Below are 26739 nucleotides of genomic sequence, written 5' to 3' on the forward strand. Positions count from 1 at the left end.
GCAAACGTGTCCTAAAATCTGTTTTTATTTTAGGCGTAATTATCAAGAATATTATAATGTAAGTTCGTAAGCAGTAACCGTATCGTAATATATTGAAAATGCTAAATTAGCCAACTTATGAGGGGTGTAAAATAAATCTTTGTCATATTTATCACAGTTATGATTAAACGATTACATTTTTTTACCGCAATGATTAAAAATATGAAATATTTACTATATAATGCCTTCCCAGTGCAAAATAGTATGATCCGACTTAATTTGAACTTTGACATTTGTCCCTTGCGTTAGCGCTAAATTTATAAATTCCGAATCCGCAAATCACATACGCCAACAGAAGCTTCGCAGAATAATCGCATTTGTAACAGATTTTGCCAACAATTTTAAATTATTACCGCGGCTAAGTTCCCTCCTTTGTGATCTTGCAGTATCTTTATATTATTGACACATACTTGTAACATTATAATTGATTGTAAACGTGCTCTTTATCATAAATATTTGAATTGAACAGAAACTTTATATAAAGTGACCTAGGACTATAGTATAGGCTAGGCCTAACAAACCGGTTCCCTACTAAGTACTAGGTATACCACATGGTTCAATTACTAACGTTAGACATATCCTAACGCTATAGTTGCCTAGCTTATAGGGAATTGAACAGAAACTTTATATAAAGTGACCTAGGCCTACTGTAGGACTATAGTATAGGCTAGGCCTAACAAACCGGTTCTCTACTAGGTATACCACATGGTACAATTAGTACTAACGTTAGACATATCCTAACGTTATAGTTGGCTAGCTTATAGGGGCCTAACCTAGTTATACTCAAGTTAACACCTTTACTTAGCCGCATGATTTTAGGAAAGTTATCGTCAACTAGCAAACATAATAGCAATTTTCAAAATTTACGCAATTGCCTGGATTGTTGTTTCAAACATGAAGTGTCATATTGGCATAATAACATACTTTGCAAAAGTCATTAGCCTAGTGAAGTGTACAGCATTCACGTATATGCTACGAATGTGAGGATGCCCTACACTGAACATTATGAGCATATGATTGAACTATCAATCTAATTTCAAGTGAGGCTTCATTTGTACAGTGTAAGAAGGTCAGCTCTTACATAAAGTTTTGTTTTGTACCATAATTTTACTTGTTTATTAGTGTGCTCACTGTACAGAGGGCTATACATTTGTACAGTATATTTGTATGTTGTCTTGTGGCATCAAAAGGGTTGATTAACAACTCTTTCTTCTGGGTTGCTAGGCAACTATCTTGCTCTTCCTGGAAATTAGCCCTCACGGGAAATGGGGTCTGTGTGTATATATTTTAGGAACAAAGGAGTTTTGTGAGGGTATAGGGAGTTGGCAGTTGGTTATGAGTATCTGAGCAAGGCAGTTGTAAAAGAAGAGAAAGATAGTTTAATGGCTGGATAGTTTGTTTTAAACCTTAATTTACATAGTTCAAGTTACTGTAGACCTTATTATTTTATGGAAGTTGTGATATTCAACTGACAGTCTGGGACACTATTTATTATAAAGGATACTATTTACTATAAAGGATATTATTTTACAATAAAGGATATTCCAGGACACCATCACTAATAAAGGATATTATTTTACTACAAAGGATATTGACATTATTTTACTAAAAGGATACCCTGGAACACAATTTCATATAAATTAAAGGATACTTTTTGTTGGGATCGGACATTCATCATACCATTTATTGGGTTCAACTATACTGATGTCGTAGAATATCTGATGTCGTGGAAGATCTGAGGTCCTAGAATACTTGATGTCACCAGTAGGCCAACTCACCAGAACAGACTTTTAAAATTAAGTGTATTTTGTTATATTTTGGGTGCGCACCTCACGACTGTAAGTGGTTTCATTTAATTCTTTGACAGGGCCCAGGTCAGCTGTACATTGTTTGTTATTCATAACTATAATTTCTTTTGATCCAATCCAGTTGAGTTCTCCATTTTTTTTTTATGTATCTTGCTCTGTGTTAGGTCATCACACCAAACCCAGAGTTCTCTGATCAAGAACAAACATTTATTTTCAGTGGCTAACACCCTTACATACAGTATAGATCTACTGTTAAAAAATGAAAACTTCTTATAGTTTGGTGTTATATAAGTGTAGATAACACCAGTTGAGAATCCCAGTTCAAACTATTTAAAAATATGAGCAGTAAAACATAGTTCACCCAGTTTAACCCAGCAAAACATAGTTTACCCAGTTGAACCCAGTAAAACATAGTTGACCCAGTACAACATAGTTGAACCCATTAAAACATAGTTGACCCAGTAAAACATAGTTGAACCAGTTGGACCCAGTAAAACATAGTTGAACCAGTTGGACCCAGTAAAACATAGTTGAACCAGTTCACCCATTTCAACCTAGTTCAAATTTGGGCCAATTTCCGTATAGAAAATTCCAGTTGAACCCAGTTCAAAAGTTCAACTGGAATTTCCACCAGGGTACGGACTAGGTATGCTAAAACTGGCGGAAGAGACTACAAAATTTGAGATCAACAGCCGATCCAGACAGAACTCGTGAACTCACTGCCAAAGTAGATCATTTTACACAATTAATTCCCATTGAGATTGGTCATAGTCAAACACCTAACTGGGCGACTCTTCAGTTTCATAAACGGGGCCTAGCCATTACCCAAACGTAACTGCATCTAACTGCCTGAAGGTTTTTATTTGGCACTGAATCTCGACAATTGCGAAATACTACGGAAAACTTCCGATAGCACCGCTGTGTCTACAAAGAGTACACCTTTTGCTAACAATATATGTTGCGAAAGTAATGCAGCAAAGTGACACGTTGACTTACGAAACTTTGTTGGTGGAGAGTTTTTATTGGATTCTACGGATGCCTATAAGCGAACTTCCAATTGTCAACAGCCGCCTATTCTTATGACGCGTAACGCACGAGGTTTCCAAAATTTGGCCTCTGGTGACCCCAAATGACCTCTTACTCTAAAAACATTTAGCTTATTTTCCTAACTGTAGTTCTCCTACACACGAAATATGAGATTGGTCCAAGCTTTACTTCTTGAGATATCGTGTTTACAAGCAAGGCGTCGCACATACGCACACACACACACCCGCATACACACTCACCCACCCGCACACACACGCACCCATCCGCCTGTATGACTGCATAGGTTACGATTATCATCGAAACCAATAACAATATATATGTAAGGTTATATAGCGCATTTCATAAAGGAATATCTCAACGAACTTGGGACTATAGTTAAATATAATGAATATCAAATATAAGATACGTATAGACTACTAAAAGGAACAAAGTAGAGATAAAAAGTTTAACATTAAAAGATCAAAGTTTAGGGTTTTTTCACTCTTAGAACAAAATGTAATTTAACCAGTTAAGTTCCAAATGTAAATAAAAATAGTAATATCAACTCAAATAACACAATAAGTCCTTGTTTCCTTGTGTTTACTCGTAAATTGATGTTATTTGTGTTCATGTCACACAGAGTTAAAATTACAGGTTATAGCAAGTCAAACATTAAGGTGACGGTACTATTACAAAAGGAAAAACAATCATTTGGGAGGGGGGGGGGGGAGGGAATGCCTTCTTTGAGTTGCTGAGTCAAGTGTGGTCTTGAAGATAATCTGGTGTTTTTGATAAAGTGAGTATATTACGCTGGCATTTCTGACATTTTTCATTGTTACGGTGACGTCAGACGCTTACATTTCAATAATGGCACATGCGGACCCATCTCAAAGTACCGGGTGGCCCACAGAGACATACCCAGAAGAAGGTATGAGAATTTCAGTGAAAAATTAATAATAATCGGATTACATATTTATTGCTTTCTCTGTCCTTGTGTCCAAAAAGATTCTATTCCACAAGACAAGAGACACAGTATGTTTTTGGTAGGAGGGGGGAAGGGGGAGAGAAGATGGAGGGAGCTTGGGCAGACATAAATGTTAACACTGAGTGTGCAGAAAGAAAGGCTGGGGCTGTGTGTACCCTATTTTGTTCAGGTATTCAGTTAATACGCGTGTATGCTCAGCGGACTGCATTGTAAATATTTAATTCACAACGTAAAATTAATGTAGTAATTTACAATACCGGAGCCTTAATAGACTTGTAGTACGCAATTAGGTACTTGAACAAATACTTGAGTACAGTCTGTTCCTGTGTGCTCATTTATTTGTTCAAGCTTTACTCGATGAATCAAGTGCGCACATAACCTTCCTGCAACATTTTAGACCTGTAGAACACTTAAAGCGGCATTACTCGACATTCGACTCGCAAGGGTATGTTTAGTGAGTAGAAACAGAAGAGTAAATACTGGACTAGGGTAGAGTAGGTTCTCTGTGTGACAAGATTACCGGTGATTATTTCTCGTGCGTTAACAATATCCTTCGCAAAGCACACTTAGCTCCATATTGCAACGTTTTATGAGTAGTAAATTCTATAATTTGTTTTAAACTGACTTGTTTCTAAGTCGCAGATTTCGGTCGTTTCAAAGTCAACCTACCTGACCATAAGTCTCTTCTCTTGATTCAAAAATTATGAAATTGTTATTGATTTATGTCGTGGGAGTAATAGGTATACATTAAGACAGTACACGAACCTAATTACTATCTTTGACTGACAGCATGATAGTTAAGATCATATGTAAAAAGTAAAAACAATGGGTAAAAAAGAAACAAACAAGGTACAACTACGATAAACTGTGGAGGCGTTTATTAAAACTGCAATATTTTGAATGAATATCTTGTGTGGATAACTGACTTTGGATTATGGGGGGGGGGGGGTTTCAGCCCAATCATCATGCATGGTGACATCACATAGTTTGCTTCTGTTAGAGAACTGCATAAACCTGTAATATTGGCTGTGATCTGAATATAACTCTCTGGGGATTTGAAGGTGTGTCTGACACTAAGGTGCAGACCAACTGCACCACTGTATGTCTGACAATATTCTTGTTATAAGAATTCGGTACAACATAGAAAATTAAGCTAATGTTGGTCTGATAACTTTGGGCACAGTTGCACATTGTGACATAAGCTTGTACAACATTATATTATATGCATCATATTCTGCATACGTTATGATTTTTGTGGTCTATGATCATCAAAGTAATGTAACTATTTAGGTAAGTGGAAAGTGGGTGCTATGCCAACCTGAAGTTGAGATTCATTTTTGTTTGAAGCCACATTCTGCTGCCACAGTGCACTATCATCTTCACCTACTGCATGCTCATTTGGTGAGACCTCACTCTCACTAGGACTTCAAAACACTTTGGACAAGACGCTATGTAGCCGAAGGCTTTCGGCACTGGAAGATTAATTCGAGGGACGTGGGTGATTGGGTGAGCAACATCAATCCTGCGATAAACACGCAGTGAGCCAGTAGACATTGTATATCATGCACATAAGAAGGGGAAGGAGATAATAGAAGACAAGGACGAGAACGAGGTGCAGCTTACGCGAACACCGTTAAAGTCGTAACTCCAATATCTCAATCAGGGTGCCGAGAGGAAAAGGGAAGGGCACGACACCCAAGACGTTCTTTTAAAGGCCACCGTGGTGGACAAATGAGATGAATAATTTCTGTAGTCCAGTAGTGGTTGCAACCGAGGTACAGTTTAGTGTGATTGTTGTATCCAATCTTATACAATCAAATGGAATTGATTGTAGGTACTGTTACCAACTATGTAGATCTTCAGTCAGGGTAGCGAAAAAGCACTAGGACGGGGAAAGGTAGAAGAGAATAGTCGAGTGGTTAGGGAACCAAAGTGTTGCTGTGGTACAAGGGAGGAGGGGGAAGTAGGAGGGAGGAGGAGGAGGAGGAGGAGTAGGAGGAGTAGGAGGAGGGAGGAGGAAAAAGTAAGAAAGGAGGGTATTAAAGTGAGAATGAGCAGGATCGTATTTGCGACTATCCTTGGTGGGAGGAGAACAGGTAGTAGTGGTAGGGGGGGGGGGGTGGGGCGGGATGAATGGAGAAAGGGAGAGACTCCGAGGTGAGAAGGACAGAATTGAGGAGAGATAGGGAAATGTAAAGTATTTTGGGCAAGGAATCAATTCATTACCATACGAATTTGGTGGATCACATTCAGAGGGTGGTCTGTGTTGCGATCTCATCATATTATCTTCAAAAGTTTGTTGGTTTACCCGTCAGATGTAGCGATGTGTGATACATTTGTAATGGTTCCCGGACAACTCCCCCTGGACGAATTTACTAAATCGACGCCCAAAATATTATCATTGTGTCAGTGTAGCTATATTATACACAATGCACGCGAAACAATAAAGTGTTTTGGTACTTTGTCTCATAAAATACAGTCGTTTTGCTATTTAAGCTTTTCAATTCAACGGTGTTCGTATGTTTTACTACATTGCAACATTATTACATTGGTAGCGTGACAAGACACAAGTGGTTATTCAGATCTCTATGTAAGTAGAACAAAGTAAAACAATATCTTACACCTTTATGTTGAAAATGTAAGCGAAAGTCACTCCAAGCAGGGCAGCCATGGTTTTTTTACAGAAATAAATAAATAAATATATCTTTAATGCACGAGAATCTGGCACAAAGATACTCGTTGTTCGTATCTTTAACTTTGCGATTATTTTTCTTAGCTGAGGGCCTGTTGGTTATGCTAATATAAAATAATATAGTACGCACGCACAGTTTTTATTGGTAACTAGCGTTATCAAATCGTCCCAATTGGGTGCTCCAGATTGACTATTTTCTGTGGGTCAATCGTCCTTGGGAAATTGACCGGGAGGGGGGGGGGGGGGTGTTGGTTTTCATGGGAAAATTGTCCGGGAGGGTAATTGTCCGGGGGTAACTGTCCGTTTGGAGTCGACGGGTGGGAATAGTCCAAGGTCACCCTCGTAATGTTCTCATATGTGTTTTTACATTAGAATTTCATCAATATGCAACACGTTTGTAAAAATATTATTGAGAATAATTGATTTGAAAATGTTATAGACGCAATTATTACACTAATTTTACTGTTGACTTATATCAGCATAAAACATCGCAAATATTGACAATGTAGATCTACAAACCAAATATGAGTTCTGTTCAAGGTTTCCTTTTTGCAATATCATGTTTACAAGGCTTTTATAATTTGAGATGTTGTCTACAAATGACATTTGACCTCCAACAAAATCAATAGGCTTCTTTTACTCAATGTTAAACACCTTCAACCAAGTATGAGATCTGTCCAAGCTTCCAAAATGGAGATATCATGTTTACATGGTTTGAACAATTTGACCTCTGATGACCCCAAAAGACCTTTGACATCCTACAAAACCTATAGGCTTTTGTACTCAATGTGGTGCATGTACATATTAAACATGAGATCTGTCCAAACTTATCTCATTGAGATATCGTGTTTACAAGGTTTTGAAAATTTGACATCTGGTGACCCCAAATGATCTCCACAAACAGAAAGCTTCTTGTGCTCAATGTGGTTCTTCTACACACCAAATATGAACTTCGTCCGGCCTTCCCTTCTTTAGATATCGTGTTTACAAGCTGGTCGTCACGAACGCACACACACATACTGTACGCCTTCATACAAGCAAAGGTTACTATTATCATCGAAACCAAAAAGTTAGGCGCCAGCGTTGACAACTGATCTGATAACCATTATTAGTGTTGCAATTCAAACTTAAATGAGGGGAAAGTAGACCGCAAGGAATAACGTATTCGTAATATCGTAATCTGATATCGAATATAAACCAATCACGGTTCACGAACCAGTGTTTTACTAGGATTGTGAAACGTGCGTCCCAGGGAAGCATCTGCTCGACAATGTTTGTATGCAACAGTTAAAAACTTGCTTCCGCTCATACACACCTGTGATAAAACCTCAAGCCAAAGAGCTGTTTTAGACCTTTATGTTTCTTGAAGTCAAGTAGAACATTACTAGATCCCATTGCTGTCACGTATAGACTAATTAGTATGACATAGGTCTATATACACACAGACAATGAATTTAAAAAGAAGAAAATAGTTGCAGTACATATCAAGCAAATGTATAAATTAGAATGTTCACCAAAGCTGATGTTCTGGTAGGCTTAGCCTAAGCTTATACGTGGATATAATGCACTGAATTATTTTCCTATGTACCGTAGGCCAACAAAGCTGTACTCCGATTCTGATAAGCTGATTATTGAGGGCTCGGAAATAGCAGTTTCCATCCCCCTAGAACATGCTTTCTGACCCTCAAGTCACATCTATTCGCATTTGAAATAAGACGGTCGTGATGATTTTCTGTAATATTAAACAGATTAATAGACAAAGGGTACAACATTGAACTAAAGAACTCCATGAACAAACCAAAATTGTAATGAAACCAGACATGTATGTGTTACATTTTGAATGACATTTGCAGAGCCACAACCACTTGGATGGGGGGGGGGGGTGGGGGCATGGCCCCAATAATTTTCAAAGCAATGATTTTCAAATAGACCTACTTTAAAATGTAAATATGGTGAATTTTGCCATGTTTTGTCTTGGCCTCGGGCTGTCTTGCCCCCCCCCCTCCCTCAAATAAGAAACCAGTATCGGTGTATGAAAAAGTGCAGAAAATCTCACAATAATCTGATTTTACTTTTCCATGAATTAGGAATTAATCTTTAAAACAAATGGAACTGTACGGTGGCTTAATAGGGACATAGGAAAGAAAAAAAAAAGGTCCTCATATCTCAAACTTTTTAACTTCTTATCTAACTTTTCAGTTTTTATCTCAAACGTTTTAGTTTTTTTTTTAAATGTTGACTTTTGTCTACATTGTAAGTCAAATTATGAGATTAAAAGTCCAAATTATGAGATTTAGGGACCCCCTGTTCCCCAATATCCCTTAAGCCACCGTAGAATTGGAATACCTTTGACTTTTATGATTTGTTTCTTGCTGTGACCATGCATCTACTCCCCCACCATTCCCCTCCTAACTTCATGTCAGGTAGCCCGGTATTTCCATAACCATGAGTTTGATGTTGTATCACGTTTCGGAAAATAACCGTTTGCACTGGTTCAGGAGTTGCAGTTATGCCGTATTTGTGTTAAACTATACCAAGTGTTCGCACTAATTCAAGTTAAAATACGTAGTCCAATCCCGAAATAAATATCAATATATAATAAATTTGACCGAGACTAACATGCAGTTAAGATTGCCTGCTAAAGAGAAAGTAAAACTGCTAGACTCTGTTTCGGACTAGACAAGATTCAGCCTGCTAATTTGCCTTTGTAGTTTCCTAATATTGCTAAGATTTTTTATCGCAGTTTTGTGATTATCATGTCTTGTTTGAAGTTATAGGAGCACACAGTGCGGCAAACTGCGCAGTTTCATAAAAAGCGTTACTGAGTACAAAGATGTACTAAAGGATACTGTTAACAAACTACAGATAGTCTTGAAATAGTGTCCTAGGTGTATTGTAATAGTCACAGAAATATTCAACTATTTTTTTTCAATTGGTTGTTAATGTTCTTTCTTTGAATCTGTTATTTGTTTGTACCATCTAATTAATCAACGGAATGAGTCTGCCAATCAATGAACCGAATTAACGGAGTTAATCATTTGACATCAGCCTTGCTGTACGTGCTTTTGGCAACTGTTTTTGTTGACTGCTTCCACAGTGAGACAAAGAAAAAGACTCAGTCGGTTTTAAAGCCAGAAGTGGACAATCGAGATGACATGTTATTCAATTTGTACTTGATATTTAATCAACAAAAACATGTATGGAGATTCATCTCACAAAACTATTGATTTCTTCACCTTGGTAGTGCCACTACCTAACTACAATAATGTCGAAAAACCGTTCGCAGTATACTAACGATCGTTTGCTCCTAACCATAACTTGGACAATCTCCTGGCATGCCTTAAAGAATGTTGAGCTTCTTCTGATTAGTTTTATATGAATATTAATCATCATAAAAATAACTGGTCCTATATAGCACAGACTCCAACAAAAGTTGTTCAATGCACTGTACGAGTGTTAAATGTGCATAAACTAATAGAGTTGAGAGAAAAGAAAATTTTTAAGACTGCGCTTGAATTAAATAATGTAATCTAAAGACCTAATTTCAACTGGGGGGGGGGGGGGAGTTCCAAACACGTGGGCAGCATTCAGAAAGCTACGGTCACCGAAAGATCTTGTACGTGACCTTAGAACCTAAAGTTGAAAGTGATAATGCGAACCTATTGGTCAACGTTTAGCTTGCTGAGGTAAGAGCACGTTGCGGTAGGTTGGGGTACCAGTTTCAATGGCACGAAAATCTAGTATAAGGTTTTTATAGTCAATACGGAGCCTTATTGGTAACAGTGTAGTTCTCCAGTATAGGAGTGATTGGGGTAAACCTGTTCACCCTATGGACGATTCGAGCAGCTGTGTTTTGGATCCTTTGCAATCTCGATAGTTGAGATGTAGCTACACAAAATAGAAGAGATTTGCCATAATCAAGCGTACTCGATATTACAGCATAAACACTTTTCTCAGTCGCAGGCCTATCGAGATAATTTCCTAGGTGGCCCCACCCGCCTAATATGAAACATTGTCGACATATGTGGTGAACTTGCTGATCCATAGCAAGGTGAGTTTGCATATACACACCGAGAACGAGGACAACCGAAGCAGAGTTTCTGACCTTGTCATCAATTCTTAAAGGAACCTGGTTTGATCCTAGTACATCATTATACCTACTTAGGAAAACAATTACCTCAGTGTTTTCATCGTTTAACTTAAGATAGTTATTGAACATCCATAGCCTGAATTGCTGAGTGCATGACTCCATCTTAGGTACAGCTAAGTGGAGATGTGTTTGGTCGAAGGCAACATAAAGTTGTGTATCATCAGCATACAACATATAGGTAATACCACAAGAAGTAATGTTTCCCTACGAAGAGGTATATAGAGGAAAGAGAACAGGACCGAGAATTGACCCTTGAGTTACCCCATGGTGGAGATCATGAGTATTAGGCCTATTGCGTGATTCTTGAATAAATTGTGATCGACTTTCCAGGTAGGATCTTTACCAACCCAAATCAAGTCATTAACATCTAGTTTGTTTCTCTTTTGGAACTGGTGTTACAACTGCTTGTTTGCATGGACTAGGAAAACACCACTAGCCAAGGATCTGTTTACAATTGAACAAAGGAGAGACATCATTTCAGATTTACAATCCTTAACCAACCATGTGTGTACAGGGTCCAGACAACAATGTTTAGATGAAAGTCCCGAATTTATTTTCAGCTGCAGTATTGCCGGATGTTCAATGGAGGTGAGAACAAGAGTTAGATGGTCTTATACTCACCCGGATATATTCGACTTTCTTCTCAAAGTAATGTGCAAAATGTTCCGGTAATTCCGTTTCTGGTACATTGTCAGGAAAGCATTACTGTGATAATGTATGTTAACCTGTTAGTTCTCTAATTACAGTAAAATTCGCTTTTGAGTTGTGACTGCACTCAGTACATATTAATTATTGTTAATCATATTAATTATTACTTACGTTAAAACTGTCCAAGGCTAGAACTTTACAGGTCTTGCTTTGCACGTAAAAGTTACATAAGGTAAAATTTATTGTCTGTGATTGGCCTCAAGTGTTAAGCATTAGAGACAATAACTTAATACTTCAATATACAGTAGCAATCGAGAAAAAAGGAAAACAATTCCAAAAGGTAAATATAAATGGCTGGTTATGTCAAATGATTGAACTGAATTCTGCTTTACGTCAAACATAAACAGTCTAGTGATATTCTCACATCATGCTGCGTTGCACTAGGATTATCAAAACATGTTACCTTGCACATTCGTTCTATATATATATATATATATATATATATATATATATATATATATATATATATTGCAGTGCAGCGAGTTTGAATACATGACTATACTATGCAAACAATCTTATTTTCTGTCATCTAATGCTTGAATATATGTAATACGATTATTTTAGAAGTAACTTTCAGATGTCCCTGTGTTTCTAACCATTGGATACCGAACAAGATTTCTTTGTGTTCTTTCAATTACCGTTTTCATCATGAAAGAGTGTGGGGTAGGGTGTAAGGTAGCACCCCAGAAATGTAGTTTTCGTCGGGACAAAGCGACGGTCATCGGAATAACGTTTGCAAAAAACTTGACGTTTTGAATCATACTTGAGTCTTTATCTCAAATATTTCTACAATTTTGGCAATGTGATAAACTTTCGAAATTTTGGGGATTCATGCCCCAATTGGATAGTTTCATGCTAAAATGTCGACGTTTTATTTCCATGTTATACTATATTTTACATTTTGTTTCGATGTTTTCTCGAAATGTTGACGTTGTTCCTTCGAGTTGTTCACATTTTATCACGATTTGTTCGTTTAGATCGACGTTTGACATTTTATACCCAACATTTCATTTTTTTAAACATTGAATCAAATATTCGAAATTCGAAGGATGACAATAGGTGACAATATGCTATACTGCATACATGTTGATTGATCTAGTAGTTGTCGTTGAGACAACAGCTACAGTAGCTACAGCAGAATTTACAACTATAGTAGTAGGCACCGTAAAGTCTCCAAGACAAGGCAGCTAAACACTTCGGTTTATAAGGCTCGTCACACCTACTCAAGATTGAAGTTAATTCATGCTGCAAGAACTCGTTGGTACATGTTTTCCTCGCGTCTGACGGGATTCCTAGTATTCTCCCATCAAAGTCACTCGCTAGTTGTTTCAATGTTTCGTTGGCTCCGTTGTTCATATATTCTGTAATCGTCTGCCCTTTAATCATTTCATCGGCATTCAGCAAAACAAGACAGGTTTTCTTGCAGACACCAGGACCAAACCTGACCTATAGGAAATGAATTCGTCGGTAAGATCATTCAACAATTGCAGATCGAAAAATCTTATTATACGGTTATGTTGGTCAACATGACACTAACTGCTTGACAATAAAAGATATGTTAATCGAAAAAAAGAGAAAACAAGTACAACACTAGTTTTGTATAATGAGAAGACTGTTTTGAAGTAATTTGCTTTCAGTTTTATTGTAAAGTTACCCACAGAAAGCAAAACATCAATATGCTGTCCATAGATCTTTTGGTTTTTGAGTAATAGTGTTTACATGCTTTTAAATTGTCTACCTCTGTTGACCTTCGAATTTCAGAGTTACCGTCTACGAGGTTTTCAGGGTTTGACCTCAAATGGCTTTTGATCTCCACAACAAGCCACCAGTTTATTGCACTGACTAAGTTTGATCCACTAATGGAATATGAAAACCATACATCCATTACTTTTGAAGTGTTCATGATTATAAAGTTTTCAAGAATAATTTCTTCCAAATTTGACTTTTGACTTATCTTGTTTACAGCGTTTTCAGGCTTAAAGCTCTGAAGCGGCCTTTGACTTTCAAAAATTGTGAAAAGGAAAGTTGCACTGAGGGATCTTACCAAGGATAAACTTCAACCAAGAATTCCTTTATTAGTTAAAGTTTATACTGCGTTTTGATCGTTTATATCTGTTGACAAGTGGCAATTTTGACCTCCAAAAATTTAAATACGAAAGTTGCACTCACCAACAGGATACACATGCTATTGATAAAACTCAACCGAATGTGCATTTTGGTTAACGTGTCTACAAAGTGTACATACAATACCTTCTGTTGACCTCAAGTAACCTTGTCTTCAGTCAACCAGTGTTCTTTTACTGAATAAGGTGGATACACATACGAGGTATGAACCCATCCAACACGCACTTTTTGAGTTTCATATTTAAAGCTATACGGCGTTACACACACAAACGCGTGTATAACTTTCAGACTGAGGACCCCACACTTAAACACATTTACACAAGCATGCATACTTCATCCAATGCCTTTTGCAATGACTAAAGAGCCAGAGTTTTCAATATCACGTTGCTTGCGTCGATCTGCCTGTGCTAATCGAAGAGCACATGTTATTTAATATAAAAACAATAGTCTAGCAGAGAGGAACGTACAGTTGTGTACAAAAATGTGTTTGTTTGTTTCTACTAAGCCACGATTTAGTATAATATATATTAAAGACGGTACCTTAAACTGGTCGATAAATGTGATATCATCGGAAGAAAGTCGCACTTTTCTACCGTCAAACACTAAAAGCAAGTTGGCGTAATGTGGTCCATTCTCCATCATCAGATCAGCTGTGGGTAAAAACATTTTCACTCCGGATTGTTCAGGATTGTAGAATATGTCTGGATTTTCAGAATCGGCGTGGTCGTTACTATTACTACCTAAAAGTAGTCCCCAGAAGCGTTGTGAGGACTGCTTATGGATGCTAAACGTAGCAATACGAAGAGAATTCCATGGTGGTGGATTAATTTCATATTCTCTATAATTTGGGAAACCACTGTACCTTCTTCTGAAAGCACTGCTATTGGAAGACCATTTCGCTCTCTGAAACGAAAAGACGTGCATGATTACTATATTGAGAATGATTAGCCTAAAAGTACAGTTCAACCATTGGGCAAAATATTCCCTCGTATGATGCTGCATTAGAAGTGTGTCCGCAGTAGAAGCAAATAATGTAACGTGTACTCATTACAAATGAACCTGCCTACATTTGGTATAATTTGTATTATTATTTGTTGTATATTTTGTATATTATTTGTTGTATAGTTTGCATTATTATTTGTCGTACATTTTGTATATTTGAGCTATTTTAATTAATCTTAGTCATAACATTAGCGCAGATGTAGTCAAACCTTTCTTAGATTTAGGAACTACAACATCATAAAGCATGCATCCATTTATGGAAATTTCAAGGGGAATTTTTCTATGATGATTTCGTGTGAAGATGATGAAACAACTTGTTCGGACGACTGAACGTCTTTTGTGAAGGAAGGTGTCGCGAGCAAGTTGTCATTAAATTCCTGTTGCGGACAATGGGATAGAAAAGAAAGGTAATTAAAGACATCCCATAATAGGTCAACAAATGAATTCAAAGAGTTGTTTGCAACTTGAACTTTCCTTTATAGGGCATAAGAGAGAATTTATATCGATCAGCTTCACAAGGGAATAACATACCCCTTGCGATGTAGGCTGGAGCTCCTTACTTGAGGAAAGTGATGAGTCTTGACTTGAAGATTGCGAGACTCCCTGGTAGGACGTAGTTGACCATTGTTGGTTTGACGAAGTCATCTATAAACAGGAAAAGTATCATAAATTTTAATATACGTCTCGATTTGTTCAGGAAAAAATTTAATGTATGTATGTATATATATATATACCCTTACTCAAATTCCATATCTGGTTTGATATCTGGATAGATAAAGTTTGATATGGCCATATAAAGCCAGATATATCTTGATATAGTTGTAATCCAGATATCCATATAAAGTTAGATATGGCCATATAAAGCCAGATATAACTGGATATAGAGTCAATCCAGATACGCATATAAAGTTTTATCTGGCCATATAAAGCCAGATATATCTTGATATAATTGTAATCCAGATATCGATATAAAGTTTGATATGGCCATATAAAGCCAGATATATCTTGATATAATTGTAATCCAGATATCCATATCAAGTTTGATATGGCCATATAAAGCCAGATATATCTTGATATAATTGTAATCCAGATATCCATATAAAGTTAGATATGGCCATATAAAGCCAGATATAACTGGATATAGAGTCAATCCAGATACGCATATAAAGTTTTATCTGGCCATATAAAGCCAGATATATCTTGATATAATTGTAATCCAGATATCGATATAAAGTTTGATATGGCCATATAAAGCCAGATATATCTTGATATAATTGTAATCCAGATATCCATATCAAGTTTGATATGGCCATATAAAGCCAGATATATCTTGATATAATTGTAATCCAGATATCGATATAAAGTTTGATATGGCCATAAAAAGCCAGATATATCTTGATATAGTTCTAATCCAGATATCCATATAAAGTTTGATATGGTCATATAAAGCCAGATATAACTGGATATAGAGTCAATCCAGATACGCATATAAAGTTTTATCTGGCCATATAAAGCCAGATATATCTTGATATAATTGTAATCCAGATATCCATATCAAGTTTGATATGGCCATATAAAGCCAGATATAAATGGATATAGACCGGTGTGAAGTTAGATACTTATTCCCCGTTCCTCGTTCGACATTCGCGAATGAGTAACTGCTACCTATTCAGTTACGTATTCGACAATGGTATCGACGTAACACCTCTGGCAAGGCAAAGCTTTCTTACAAGATGATCAACATTTGGTCGTGGTTAGAGGTTCATCTATGGGTCATATACTCTAATGAATATTTAGAAGGATACCATAATGCATCTTTTCCAGTCCGAATAGTTCTTGAACAACTAAAATGACCACTACTTCATCAGTTTCTAAATTAATGTAACGGGACCTGAAAAAAATCACTCTAGGCCCTAATCAATACTAGCACGCCTTGGACCACCTAACCAATGGGTCATAGGAATTCTTAACACATTGTAGAAGGATACCATAATGCGTCTTGACCGGTCCAAAGCGTGCTTGACCAATTAAAATGACCACTAAACCAACATTTTTTTAAAATAAATGTAACAGGAACTGAAATAAAAACATTTGAGCCCTAATCAAAACCAGCACGCCTTGGACCACCCAACCAATGGGTCGTATGAACTCTTAAGTCATTGTAGAAGGGTACCATAATGCGTCTTGCTCGGTCCGAAGAGGGCTTGACCATTTTAAATGACCACTAAATCATTACTTCTCTCATGAGTGCAACGGGAACATGAAAAAGCATTGGGCCCTAATCCATGCAGCACGCTTCGGATCACCAAACCGATGGTTAACATGAATTCCAAGGACATTATAGAAGAGTACCACAATACGTCTTGCCCGGTCCAAAGAGTGCTTGACCAATTAAACTGACCACTAAATCATCACTACGTTAATGTATGTAAATGGACCTGCAAAAATCTTTTAGCCCCAGTCAAGACCAGCACGCCTTGGACCACCTAACCAATTGGCCATAGGAAGTCAAAGGACATTGTAGAAGGGTACCATAACGCGTCTTGCCCGGTCCAAAGCGTGCTTGACCAATTTAAATGACCTCTAAATAATTACTTCTTTAATGATTGTAACGGGACCACAAAAAAAGCCTTGGGCCCTAATCCATGCAGCACGCCTTGGACCACCAAACCGATGGTTAACATGAACTCTAAGGACATTGTAGAAGAGTACCATAATGCGTCTTGCCCGGTCCAAAGAGTGCTTGACCAGTTAAAATGACCACTAAATCATTACTTCTTTAATGAGTGTAAAGGGACCACGAAAATAATCACTTTAGGCACCTATCAAGGCTAACACGCCTTGGACCACCCAACCATTGGGTCATATGAATTCTTATTCATGGCCGCACGCAAAGACGTAGCTAAGGCCTGATGATTGGGGGGGGTGTAGTGGCTGAAATTCCAACTGGATTGGTTTTGGAGCCGGAAAATTACGACTGCTGTCTTGTAACTCCCCCCCCCCCCCCTCCCCCAGCACTACCTTTCAACGATACGGTCAGTGTCAGTCAGACACCCTATCTTTCGCGTTTGCACTTTTGTTCCGAACTTTTTTTTCGGTACTGGTGTACCCCTTGCCCTCACTTCACAAACTTATTAATGACTCTGGTTAATGGAGTAAGCAACTGAGTATAAGTTATCTGCTTGATGGGCTACATAGACTACTAACTACAAAAGCTAACAAAGAGGAAAACAACAAATTTTCAACAAATTATATTCGACGACATAGTGAAATTACCCCAGAATACAGTGCTTTTTCCGAGCGCTTAATATTTTTTCTTGGGGTGGGGTGGGGGGGGGGGGGAGGAGGTGAGACTATTTATCACTCACATGAAAAAAGGATTTGGAATTTGGAGCATTTGGAATGAAATGAACACTTAAACATTTTTGCAGAAAAATGTTGAGTTGACGAGATACAATAAGTTGTCAATTATACTTTTTGCCCAAAAAATATTTCAATTGCTCAGTTGGAATGAAGTGAACAATTGAACATTTTGCAGCAAAACGTCCAATACACGAGATATGATCAGTTGTCAATTAAACATTTTTCAGAAAGTTGTTCAATTGCTCAGTTTAAGCAACTATTCAATCCAACATTTTTCTGTTTTTTGGTAAGATTTTATCTTGTACTCTAAACAATTTACTGAAAAATTTCACCTAACAGGACAAAGTGTTCCTTATGTTGATAGCACATTTAAGCTTCCGTAGATTAGTATTGAGCGTATTACAGTATGTACAGTATTTCTATTAGGCATTTTTTTTACAGTATTCAAAATCATACGAAGTTTTGTATGGTGGAGTATAAGGATCACGAGATACAATTTCTCAATTTGACAAGGAAAACGTGGTAAATATGACTGACTAAAGGTCAATTTTGACCGAAAGTTTTAGGTCACTCACAAATTACAAGAATATATGAAAATTAGAGTGCGACAGTAGGAAATTCCGACTGTCGCACTCAAATTTTCCAACTATCGTCAGTTTTACCACGATTGGGGGGGGGGGTGAGACACCCCCTACCCCCCCTCTAGCGACGTCCCTGTCCGCATGTCTATATATGGCCAAATTCTGTAGGAAAGCTTTTACATTTTTAGAACGTTACCTCTAAATGACTTCCGAATTCATTGATATGTCAGCATATATAACAATTTAACTTGCGCAAATCACTTACGAAATTTCAGGCTTACTCAAGGAGGGAAATTGCAATGTGGGAGTTATTTGAACACAGTGGCATAAAGCGACAGCATCTTCCCAGGGCTAAAGCAAGGCTGTAACAGGCTTGTAGCAGGCTTGTGACAGGCTTATGGCAGGCTTGTGGCAGGCTTGTGGCAGGCTTGTGGCAGCCTTGTGGCAGACTTGTGGCAGGCTTGTGGCAGGCTTGTGGCAGGCTTGTAGCAGGCATGCACTGTCATAAAAGCTCAACTGAAGCTTACAGCCGGACAAACAATCAAAGTAATGAACAATCCCCTAGGCCTACTATGCATTAATGGCACATGCAGTAACGTTCAAACAAGGAACGAAGAAAATTGTGACTATTTCCGATATTTAATTAATTTGGGAATACAAATGCGAAAATGCAGTTAAACTTTCAACATGCTGCAGATTCTTTCATTAATCTATCACTTACTTATGTTAATGGTTTGTCACAAGGGAGCAATCACGCTATGATAAATATGAACTCTCAGTCTTTCCATGGACAAGGTAATTCCATGGACAAGGTAGGCAGTCAGTTCGTAAATCGGTATCACTTAGTTCGAGCCTAATGGTCAAGCGCTCTTTAACGAGAGAAAACTTCTAGGAAACATCCTGAATGAATCATTCAATTACAATCAGAACGCATGATACTTTGTTCCGCTCCTTCACATTTATCTTATGAAGTATTGAGTAATAGTGATATGGAACATCATAGATTGGTAAAATGTATATATTGTCTAAACGCGAAATTGGCCTAAAATCTGGCACTTTTGTTAATGGATTGAATATATCTTGTGTATTTAGTAAAATTTATATAGCTAGATTATGGAAGTTATAATTAATATTTAGGTAAAACTGAATAAAAGGAAATTTGCTAAAAACTCACACTATCTCTGGTCTATATTTAGTTGGAATAAACCCAGTGAAACTTTTTATGGTGGATCTGCCCTCTATAAACTCCAACAGAAACTTTCTATTGAAAAATCGCTAGGAGAAGGACAAGCACATGGGAACACGATAAAATGAAAAATGCATAGAATGGCAGTACATAGGGTAACTTGGATTGGTTCATTACCAACTATGACTAATGGAGATCATCAATCACCCCCCCCCCCCCTCCCCCAAAAAAAGAGTGCGCGTGTGTTTCTCCTGGGTGGGAAGGAAACTTTGTATGCTGATGATCGTAAAGCACTAATTAGCATTAATCTTGCTATTGTTTTGTATCACCACCCAGGTACACACATAGAGTAAAACTTCAAAAAAGAAAATATTGATGAATCTACTGGATAATGATTGTGCATTAGTCATTTGTATTAGTCAAGCACTCTTTGGACCGGGTTAGACGCATAATGGTACCCCTCAACAATATCCATATAATTCATAAGATCCATTGGTTGGGTGGTCCAAAACGTGCTGCATCGATTAGGGCCCAAAGCTTTTTCGTGGTCCCGTTTCAGTCATAGAAAAAGTAATGACTTAATGGTCATTTGAATTGGACAAGCACGCTTTGGACCGGGCAAGACGCATTATGGTACCCTTCTACAATGTCCTTAGAGTTCATGTTAACCATCGGTTTGGTGATCCAAGGCGAGCTGCATGGATTAGGGCCCAAAGCTTTTTCGTGGTCCCTTTTCACTCATTAAAAAAGTAATGATTTAATGGTCATTTAAATTGGTCAAGCACGCTTTGGACCGGGCAAGACGCATTATGGAACCCTTCTACAATGACTTAAGAGTTCATACGACTCATTGGTTGGGTGGTCCAAGGAGTGCGGGTTTTGATTAGGGCCCAAATGTTTTTTATTTCAGTTCCTGTAACATTTATTTAAAAAATTGTTGATTTAGTGGTCATCTTAATTGGTCAAGCACGCTTTGGACCGGTAAGACGCATTATGGTATCCTTCTACAATGTGTTAAGAATTTCTGTGACCCATTGGTTAGGTGGTCCAAGGCATGCTATTCTTGATTAGGGCCTAGAGTGATTTTTTTCAGGTCCCGTTACATTAATTTAGAAACTGATGAAGTAGTGGTCATTTTAGTTGGTCAAGAACTATTCGGACCGGAAAAGATGCATTACGGTATCCTTCTAAATATTCATTAGAGTATATGACCCATAGATAAACCTCTTACCACGACCAAATGTTGAACATCTTGTTAGAAAGCTTTCGTCATGCCAGAGGTGTTACGTCGATACCATTGTCGAATACGTAAATGAATCGGTAGCAGTTACTCATTAGCGAACGTCGAACGAGGAACGGGGAATAAGTATCTAACTTCAAACCGGTAATATAGAGTCAATCCAGATACGCATATAAAGTTTGATATGGCCATATAAAGCCAGATATATCTTGATATAATTGTAATCCAGATATCCAAATCAAGTTTGATATGGCCATATAAAGCCAGATATCACTGGATATAGAGTCAATCCAGATACGCATATAAAGTTTGATATGGCCATATAAAGCCAGATATATCTTGATATAATTATAAGCCAGATATCCATATAAAGTTTGATATGGCCATATAAAGCCAGATATATCTTGATATAATTGTAATCCAGATATCCATATATAGTTTGATATGGCCATATAAAGCCAGATATAACTGGATATAGAGTCAATCCAGATACGCATATAAAGTTTGATATGGCCATATAAAGCCAGATATATCTTGATATAACTGTAACCCAGATATCCATATCAAGTTTGATATGGCCATATAAAGCCAGATATATCTTGATATAATTGTAATCCAGATATCCATATCAAGTTTGATATGGCCATAAAAAGCCAGATATATCTTGATATAATTGTAAGCCAGATATCCATATATAGTTTGATATGGCCATATAAAGCCAGATATAACTGGATATAAAGTCAATCCAGATACGCATATAAAGTTTTATCTGGCCAAATAAAGCCAGATATATCTTGATATAGTTGTAAGCCAGATATCCATATCAAGTTGGATATGACCATATAAAGCCAGATATCACTGGATATAGAGTCAATCCAGATACGCATATAAAGTTTGATATGGCCATATAAAGCCAGATATATCTTGATATAATTGTAAGCCAGATATCCATTTAAAGTTTGATATGGCCATATAAAGCCAGATATAACTGGATATAGAGTCAATCCAGACAAAACTTTATCTGGCCATATAAAGCCAGATATATCTTGATATAATTGTGAGCCAGATATCCATATAAAGTTTGATATTGCCATATAAAGCCAGATATATCTTGATATAATTGTCAGCCATATATCCATATAAAGTTTGATATGGCCATATAAAGCCAGATATAACTGGATATAGAGTCAATCCAGATAGGCATATAAAGTTTTATCTGGCCATGTAAAGATATAAAGCCAGATATAACTGGATATAGAGTCCATCCAGATATGCAGATAAAGTTTTATCTGGCCATATAAAGCCAGATATAACTGGATATACATGTAAGACTGTAAGCTCTTACATAGTGTATTTTCATAGAGATTTACATTGCCCTATATTGTGGTACATATTTCAATGGTAAAGCACTTAGAGTGCACACTAAGTCAAAGAGGGTATAAATTGGCTACTTGATCTATCTGGGTTGCTAGGCAACCACAGGGTCACAGATGGAAAGGATGACTCAGAGGGTAATTAAGTGTGAATTAAGCCTGCTTTTGAACAAAGGACATATGTGTATTGTTACTCTGTGAGTGAGATAGGAATACAGTGTACACATGGTAGGTGTAGAGAGCAGAAGGAAATTTAATAGAAAGGATTGGTACATTAAGAAAAGGTGATGGAGATTGGTAAAAAATAACCTATTGATGTCAGGACATTGGCAAAGAATTCTATAGTGAACTTAACAGTCAGAAGTAAGGAAGAATTTTTTTGGAACGGATGGAAATGTATTTTTGTTCTGACGGTCATATTGCCTAAATATTCGTGTGCAGGGAAGACCCTCTTTAAGTATTAGTTTTTTATTTGTAAAGGCTTGGACATACTGTTGGTAAGGTGAAACAAGAAAAAACAAAATACCTGCTGATGGATCAAACAGGAAATGTAATTAATGGCCAGATAATTAAGCAGTAAATAAAGAGTTGCTTTATCTGTGCCATATATTGCCTTTATTTGGTTTCAAATTATTTTCTTTATATCGCCAGATGAAGTTCTGGCACAGATGTAGCCATTTTTTTAACTAGTTCAATCTGGATTTATCATAATATGGGACAGTAATGGATTTGCCAAGGGCAATATATGGATGTGGCATATATGAGCCAGATATTGATTTCTAAGTAATGGGCCAGATATGGATTTGCCATGTATGGGCCAGATATGGATTTCTAATTAATGGGCCAGAAAACCGCCAGATATGGATGTGCCATATATGGGTCAGATATGGATTTGCCATATATGAGCCAAATATTGATTTCTCAGATATGGATCTGCCATATATGGGCCAGATATGGATTTGCCATATATTAGCCATATATGGATCTGCTATATATGGGCCAGATATGGATTTGCCATATATGGGCTGGTATGGATTTGCCATATACGGGCCAGATATGGATTTGCCATATATAAGCCATATATGGATCTGCTATATATGGGCCAGATATGGATTTGCCATATATGGGCCAGATATGGATTTGCCATATATGGGCCAGATATGGATTTGAAATATATGGACCATATCTGGTCCAGATAAAAAGTGACCCATATAAAGTTTTATCTGAGGCAGATGTGGCCTTTATCTTATATCAAGTTATATCTGCCCAATTCTTGTTATGGCTGGATATAAATTCCATATATGGCACAGATATGGGCCAGATACAAATTGCCATAATTGGGCCATATATGGATTTATATATATATATATATATATGTGTGTGTGTGTGTACGACTCTGTGTATATGTTTTGATGTGTATGTTGTACTCTCTAAAAGTGTATCATTGGCAACCCTCATATTTAGCATGTTGGCTGCCTAAAATAGAAATTGACCTTACTGACTTGTTGGAGGTCAGAAGTCGTCCGAATAAAACAATGAAAACCTTGTACCTACCTTTTCTCCAGAACGGATTCATGTAGGTTAACCAGTTCTGAGTTGGACAGAGCCCTCGATATTGAAGGCCAAATTCATATGATAGCTAAGGAAATGTGATATTGACAAGCCTCCTATTTCCATTAGAATATTCGAGAACACGGTGGGAAGGTATGGTACTAAGTTAAGTGAGGTGGCACTAATTAATGTGGGGTGGTGCTAAGTGAACTAAGGTAGAGTTGACAACTTAGGATAATGAAAGCTCCACTGTTCTTGTTTTCAGCGCAGTTGCCAACATTCAGACATTTCTAACAGTAACTTAGAAAATCTGACGGATTATGGGTTATATGGGGTATTGAAACAAACAGCCTTTAATTGCCTGGTACACTTTTGTATATGGAAAGGGATCCAGCTGATTGCTCTAGAACTGCCATGGAGTGCTAATTACATAAATAATGTTTATAATATTAATAATGTTTGGAAAAGTGCTGAGAGAAACCGTATGTTAAACCGTACCTCTGAGGCTACTAAAAGCTATGCGAGGGTCCTATGATAAACATGTCCGCTGATTTCTATACTTAGTCTACATGGAACCTATGTTATAATACCTAAATATTTTATCATATAGTGCATTATTTAAAAATAAAATAAAACATGAAATACACGGTAAAAAGACACTATTACTCTCCAAATTCTCGGAGACTACGTACCCTTCAAGTCAAACGTAATCTGGTTCACGTTATGGAGTTATTCAACGATTTAGCATTAAATTCGTCAATTTAAAGTGTTAATACTTCTCGAATTGCAAACTGGACTATGACATTTCAGATAGCAACAGTTTTATAGTCAAACTACTTACCTTAAATATTCTTCAACAATCGTTACAAACGTTCCAGTCAGTTTCGTTCGGTGTTGTCTCGCTAAGCTGACGCGGACTAGTGAGTCATGCCATGTGTTGTATTAACAGCTCTTATCGAAATATTGACGTTTGTTTGCTTTGAATAGTAATTTTCATTTCGTTGTGTCATGAGGTATTTGCGGTAGGTGTAACTTTATTATGTTAGTATCTTAATGGAATATTTTCCCCCTTTATCCTACCTTTTTCGACTATGTTAACGTATGAGATGTGTTACAGAACTGAAGTTTTGAAGCAGCCATAAATAACGGCAACTTGAAGCAATCGGTCTATAATTGTTTGATTACAGTTTATCTCTCTGTATCAGCAGGGGCGTATTCAGTTTTCTTTTAAATGGGGTCCAATCAGGCCTGTGGCGAGACTACGTATTGAAGACGGACAAGATACTTTCCGGGGTGGCAGATATATCTGTGACACTATCTAAGTGGAGCGCCACCATCAGTTGCCGCGTAACGTAGCAAGGAACCTTTTGCTAAATATACCTCCTGGATCGCCAGAAATGACACTTTCCATGCATGTACAGTATCCCTGTCCTCTGACCATCAACCATGAACTAGGCCTACATAGTTTTACACTGCAGTGTCAAAGCAGGGATCTGCAGTAATTTCAATGCTCTCATAACGACAAAATAAGAAAATACTGTGTTGACTATATTGCTGTACTACTTGTTCAGTGTACATTTTTACAGACTGCTTAACACTGTATTAGACACTGTCAAAGCAAACTAAAAGCTAGTACAAAGTTTACTGTAAACCTTTGGTCAGTGATTATTGACTGACCAGGGATAGCATGCATCAACTGATTGACTGACGATGTATATATACGTACGCTGTTACTTTACGGTCACCAAAACAATTCCCATTGCCGGCCATTTGGTCGGCTAAGGAAAGGTATAATCGCTGACAGCATAATGACAGACAAAGGTTTTTTTCTGAGTAAGATCTGAATTTTGCAAATCTTGTCGAACTTGTCGAGGGAAGTTTCTGGTTCTTTGCTATTTCAGAATGCTAGTTCTGGTGAACACGCAGCACAACGACGACCATCGAATTTTTGCGTATCAAAATAGTATCTCTCCGGAAATGTATAGTAGAAACCCTTGATCCCACCCCCACCCCGGATCCGCCCATTATCAGAGCGCAATAATTGATTTTGCTTATCCGTAAATTGAAAAAGACCTTTTCATTTAGTTATCCGTTTAGGGTCACAATTCTACCACACCATAGGGCAGGATTTCAGTTGCGTGATTATGTCATTCTGTAGTGACAAGAACAACTTTCTGGTAGTGACTATAGTTGCAACAACATATTTATTTCTCATATGTTTGTACAAGATTAATACAAAAAATAACATTACAGTAGAAGGTTATCATATGAAGGACACTAGAAAAAGCTTTTATCCCAGCTAGTGACCAAGTAGAATACAACAATGAAATACTTAAATTAAGTTCAGAGGGGAAAAAAGACACAGAGAAAACAGAAGATAAAGAAGAACAGAACAGAACAGAACAGAACAGAGCAGAGCAGAGCAGAGCAGAGCAGAGCAGAACGGAACGGAACAGAACAGAACCGAGCAGAACAGAACAGAGCGGAACAGAGCAGAACAGAACAGAACAGAGCAGAACAGAACAGAGCGAAACCACGGTATCATTCGTTGCTCTGTGCGACAGCCAGGCGAAGTCAACGACATTCGACATGATCAAAATAAATGGTCTTCCGAAAGAATAGTAAGACAAATACATTTGAAGTAATTTATGATATAACTTTGTGCAAAAGAGGTCATTTCGGTCAGAATTATCGTTGATATAAAATAAAAGGAAGCAAAGCAAAAACTCATACGTACAATGCACAGACCGTTAATATAAACTCACTGATTATCGATAGATATAGTTGATTTTTAACATTTGACACAGTATGCAACTGAGATGACTTAAGTAGAGCACAGATTTAGCGCCCCAATTTGTGAATAGCTTAGTTTTATATTTCAGACACGCCTTTGTCCTTTCTCAGCGCAACA

The 26739-nt window shown here is 37.4% G+C and overlaps 1 protein-coding gene across 1 annotated transcript; it reads right to left on the reverse strand.

Annotated features, from left to right (window-relative positions):
* Positions 1 to 5978: 5978 nt before the first annotated feature.
* Positions 5979 to 25707, reverse strand: LOC139968823 (uncharacterized). The gene is made up of 4 exons (XM_071973274.1): positions 23832 to 25707; positions 15066 to 15179; positions 14073 to 14435; positions 5979 to 12854 (listed from the first exon to the last, which is right to left on the reverse strand). The coding sequence occupies exons 2-4, from the start codon at positions 15177 to 15179 to the stop codon at positions 12504 to 12506; spliced, it is 828 nt and encodes a 275-aa protein (XP_071829375.1). The 5' UTR covers positions 23832 to 25707; the 3' UTR covers positions 5979 to 12503.
* Between the last annotated feature and the right edge of the window lie 1032 nt (positions 25708 to 26739).

This window comes from Apostichopus japonicus, chromosome 1, assembly GCF_037975245.1.
Source record: "Apostichopus japonicus isolate 1M-3 chromosome 1, ASM3797524v1, whole genome shotgun sequence".
Lineage (NCBI taxonomy): Eukaryota > Metazoa > Echinodermata > Holothuroidea > Aspidochirotida > Stichopodidae > Apostichopus > Apostichopus japonicus.

Bases quoted from the DNA above. Each gene is read 5' to 3' on its own strand.
- LOC139968823 (XM_071973274.1), bottom strand. From the start codon at position 15,179: ATGACTTCGTCAAACCAACAATGGTCAACTACGTCCTACCAGGGAGTC. The intron at 14,436-15,065 runs GTATGTTATTCC...TTTTCGTTTCAG, and splicing joins TCCAGCCTACATCGCAAGGG to AGAGCGAAATGGTCTTCCAA. The intron at 12,855-14,072 runs GTACCGTCTTTA...CATTTCCTATAG, and splicing joins CATTTATCGACCAGTTTAAG to GTCAGGTTTGGTCCTGGTGT.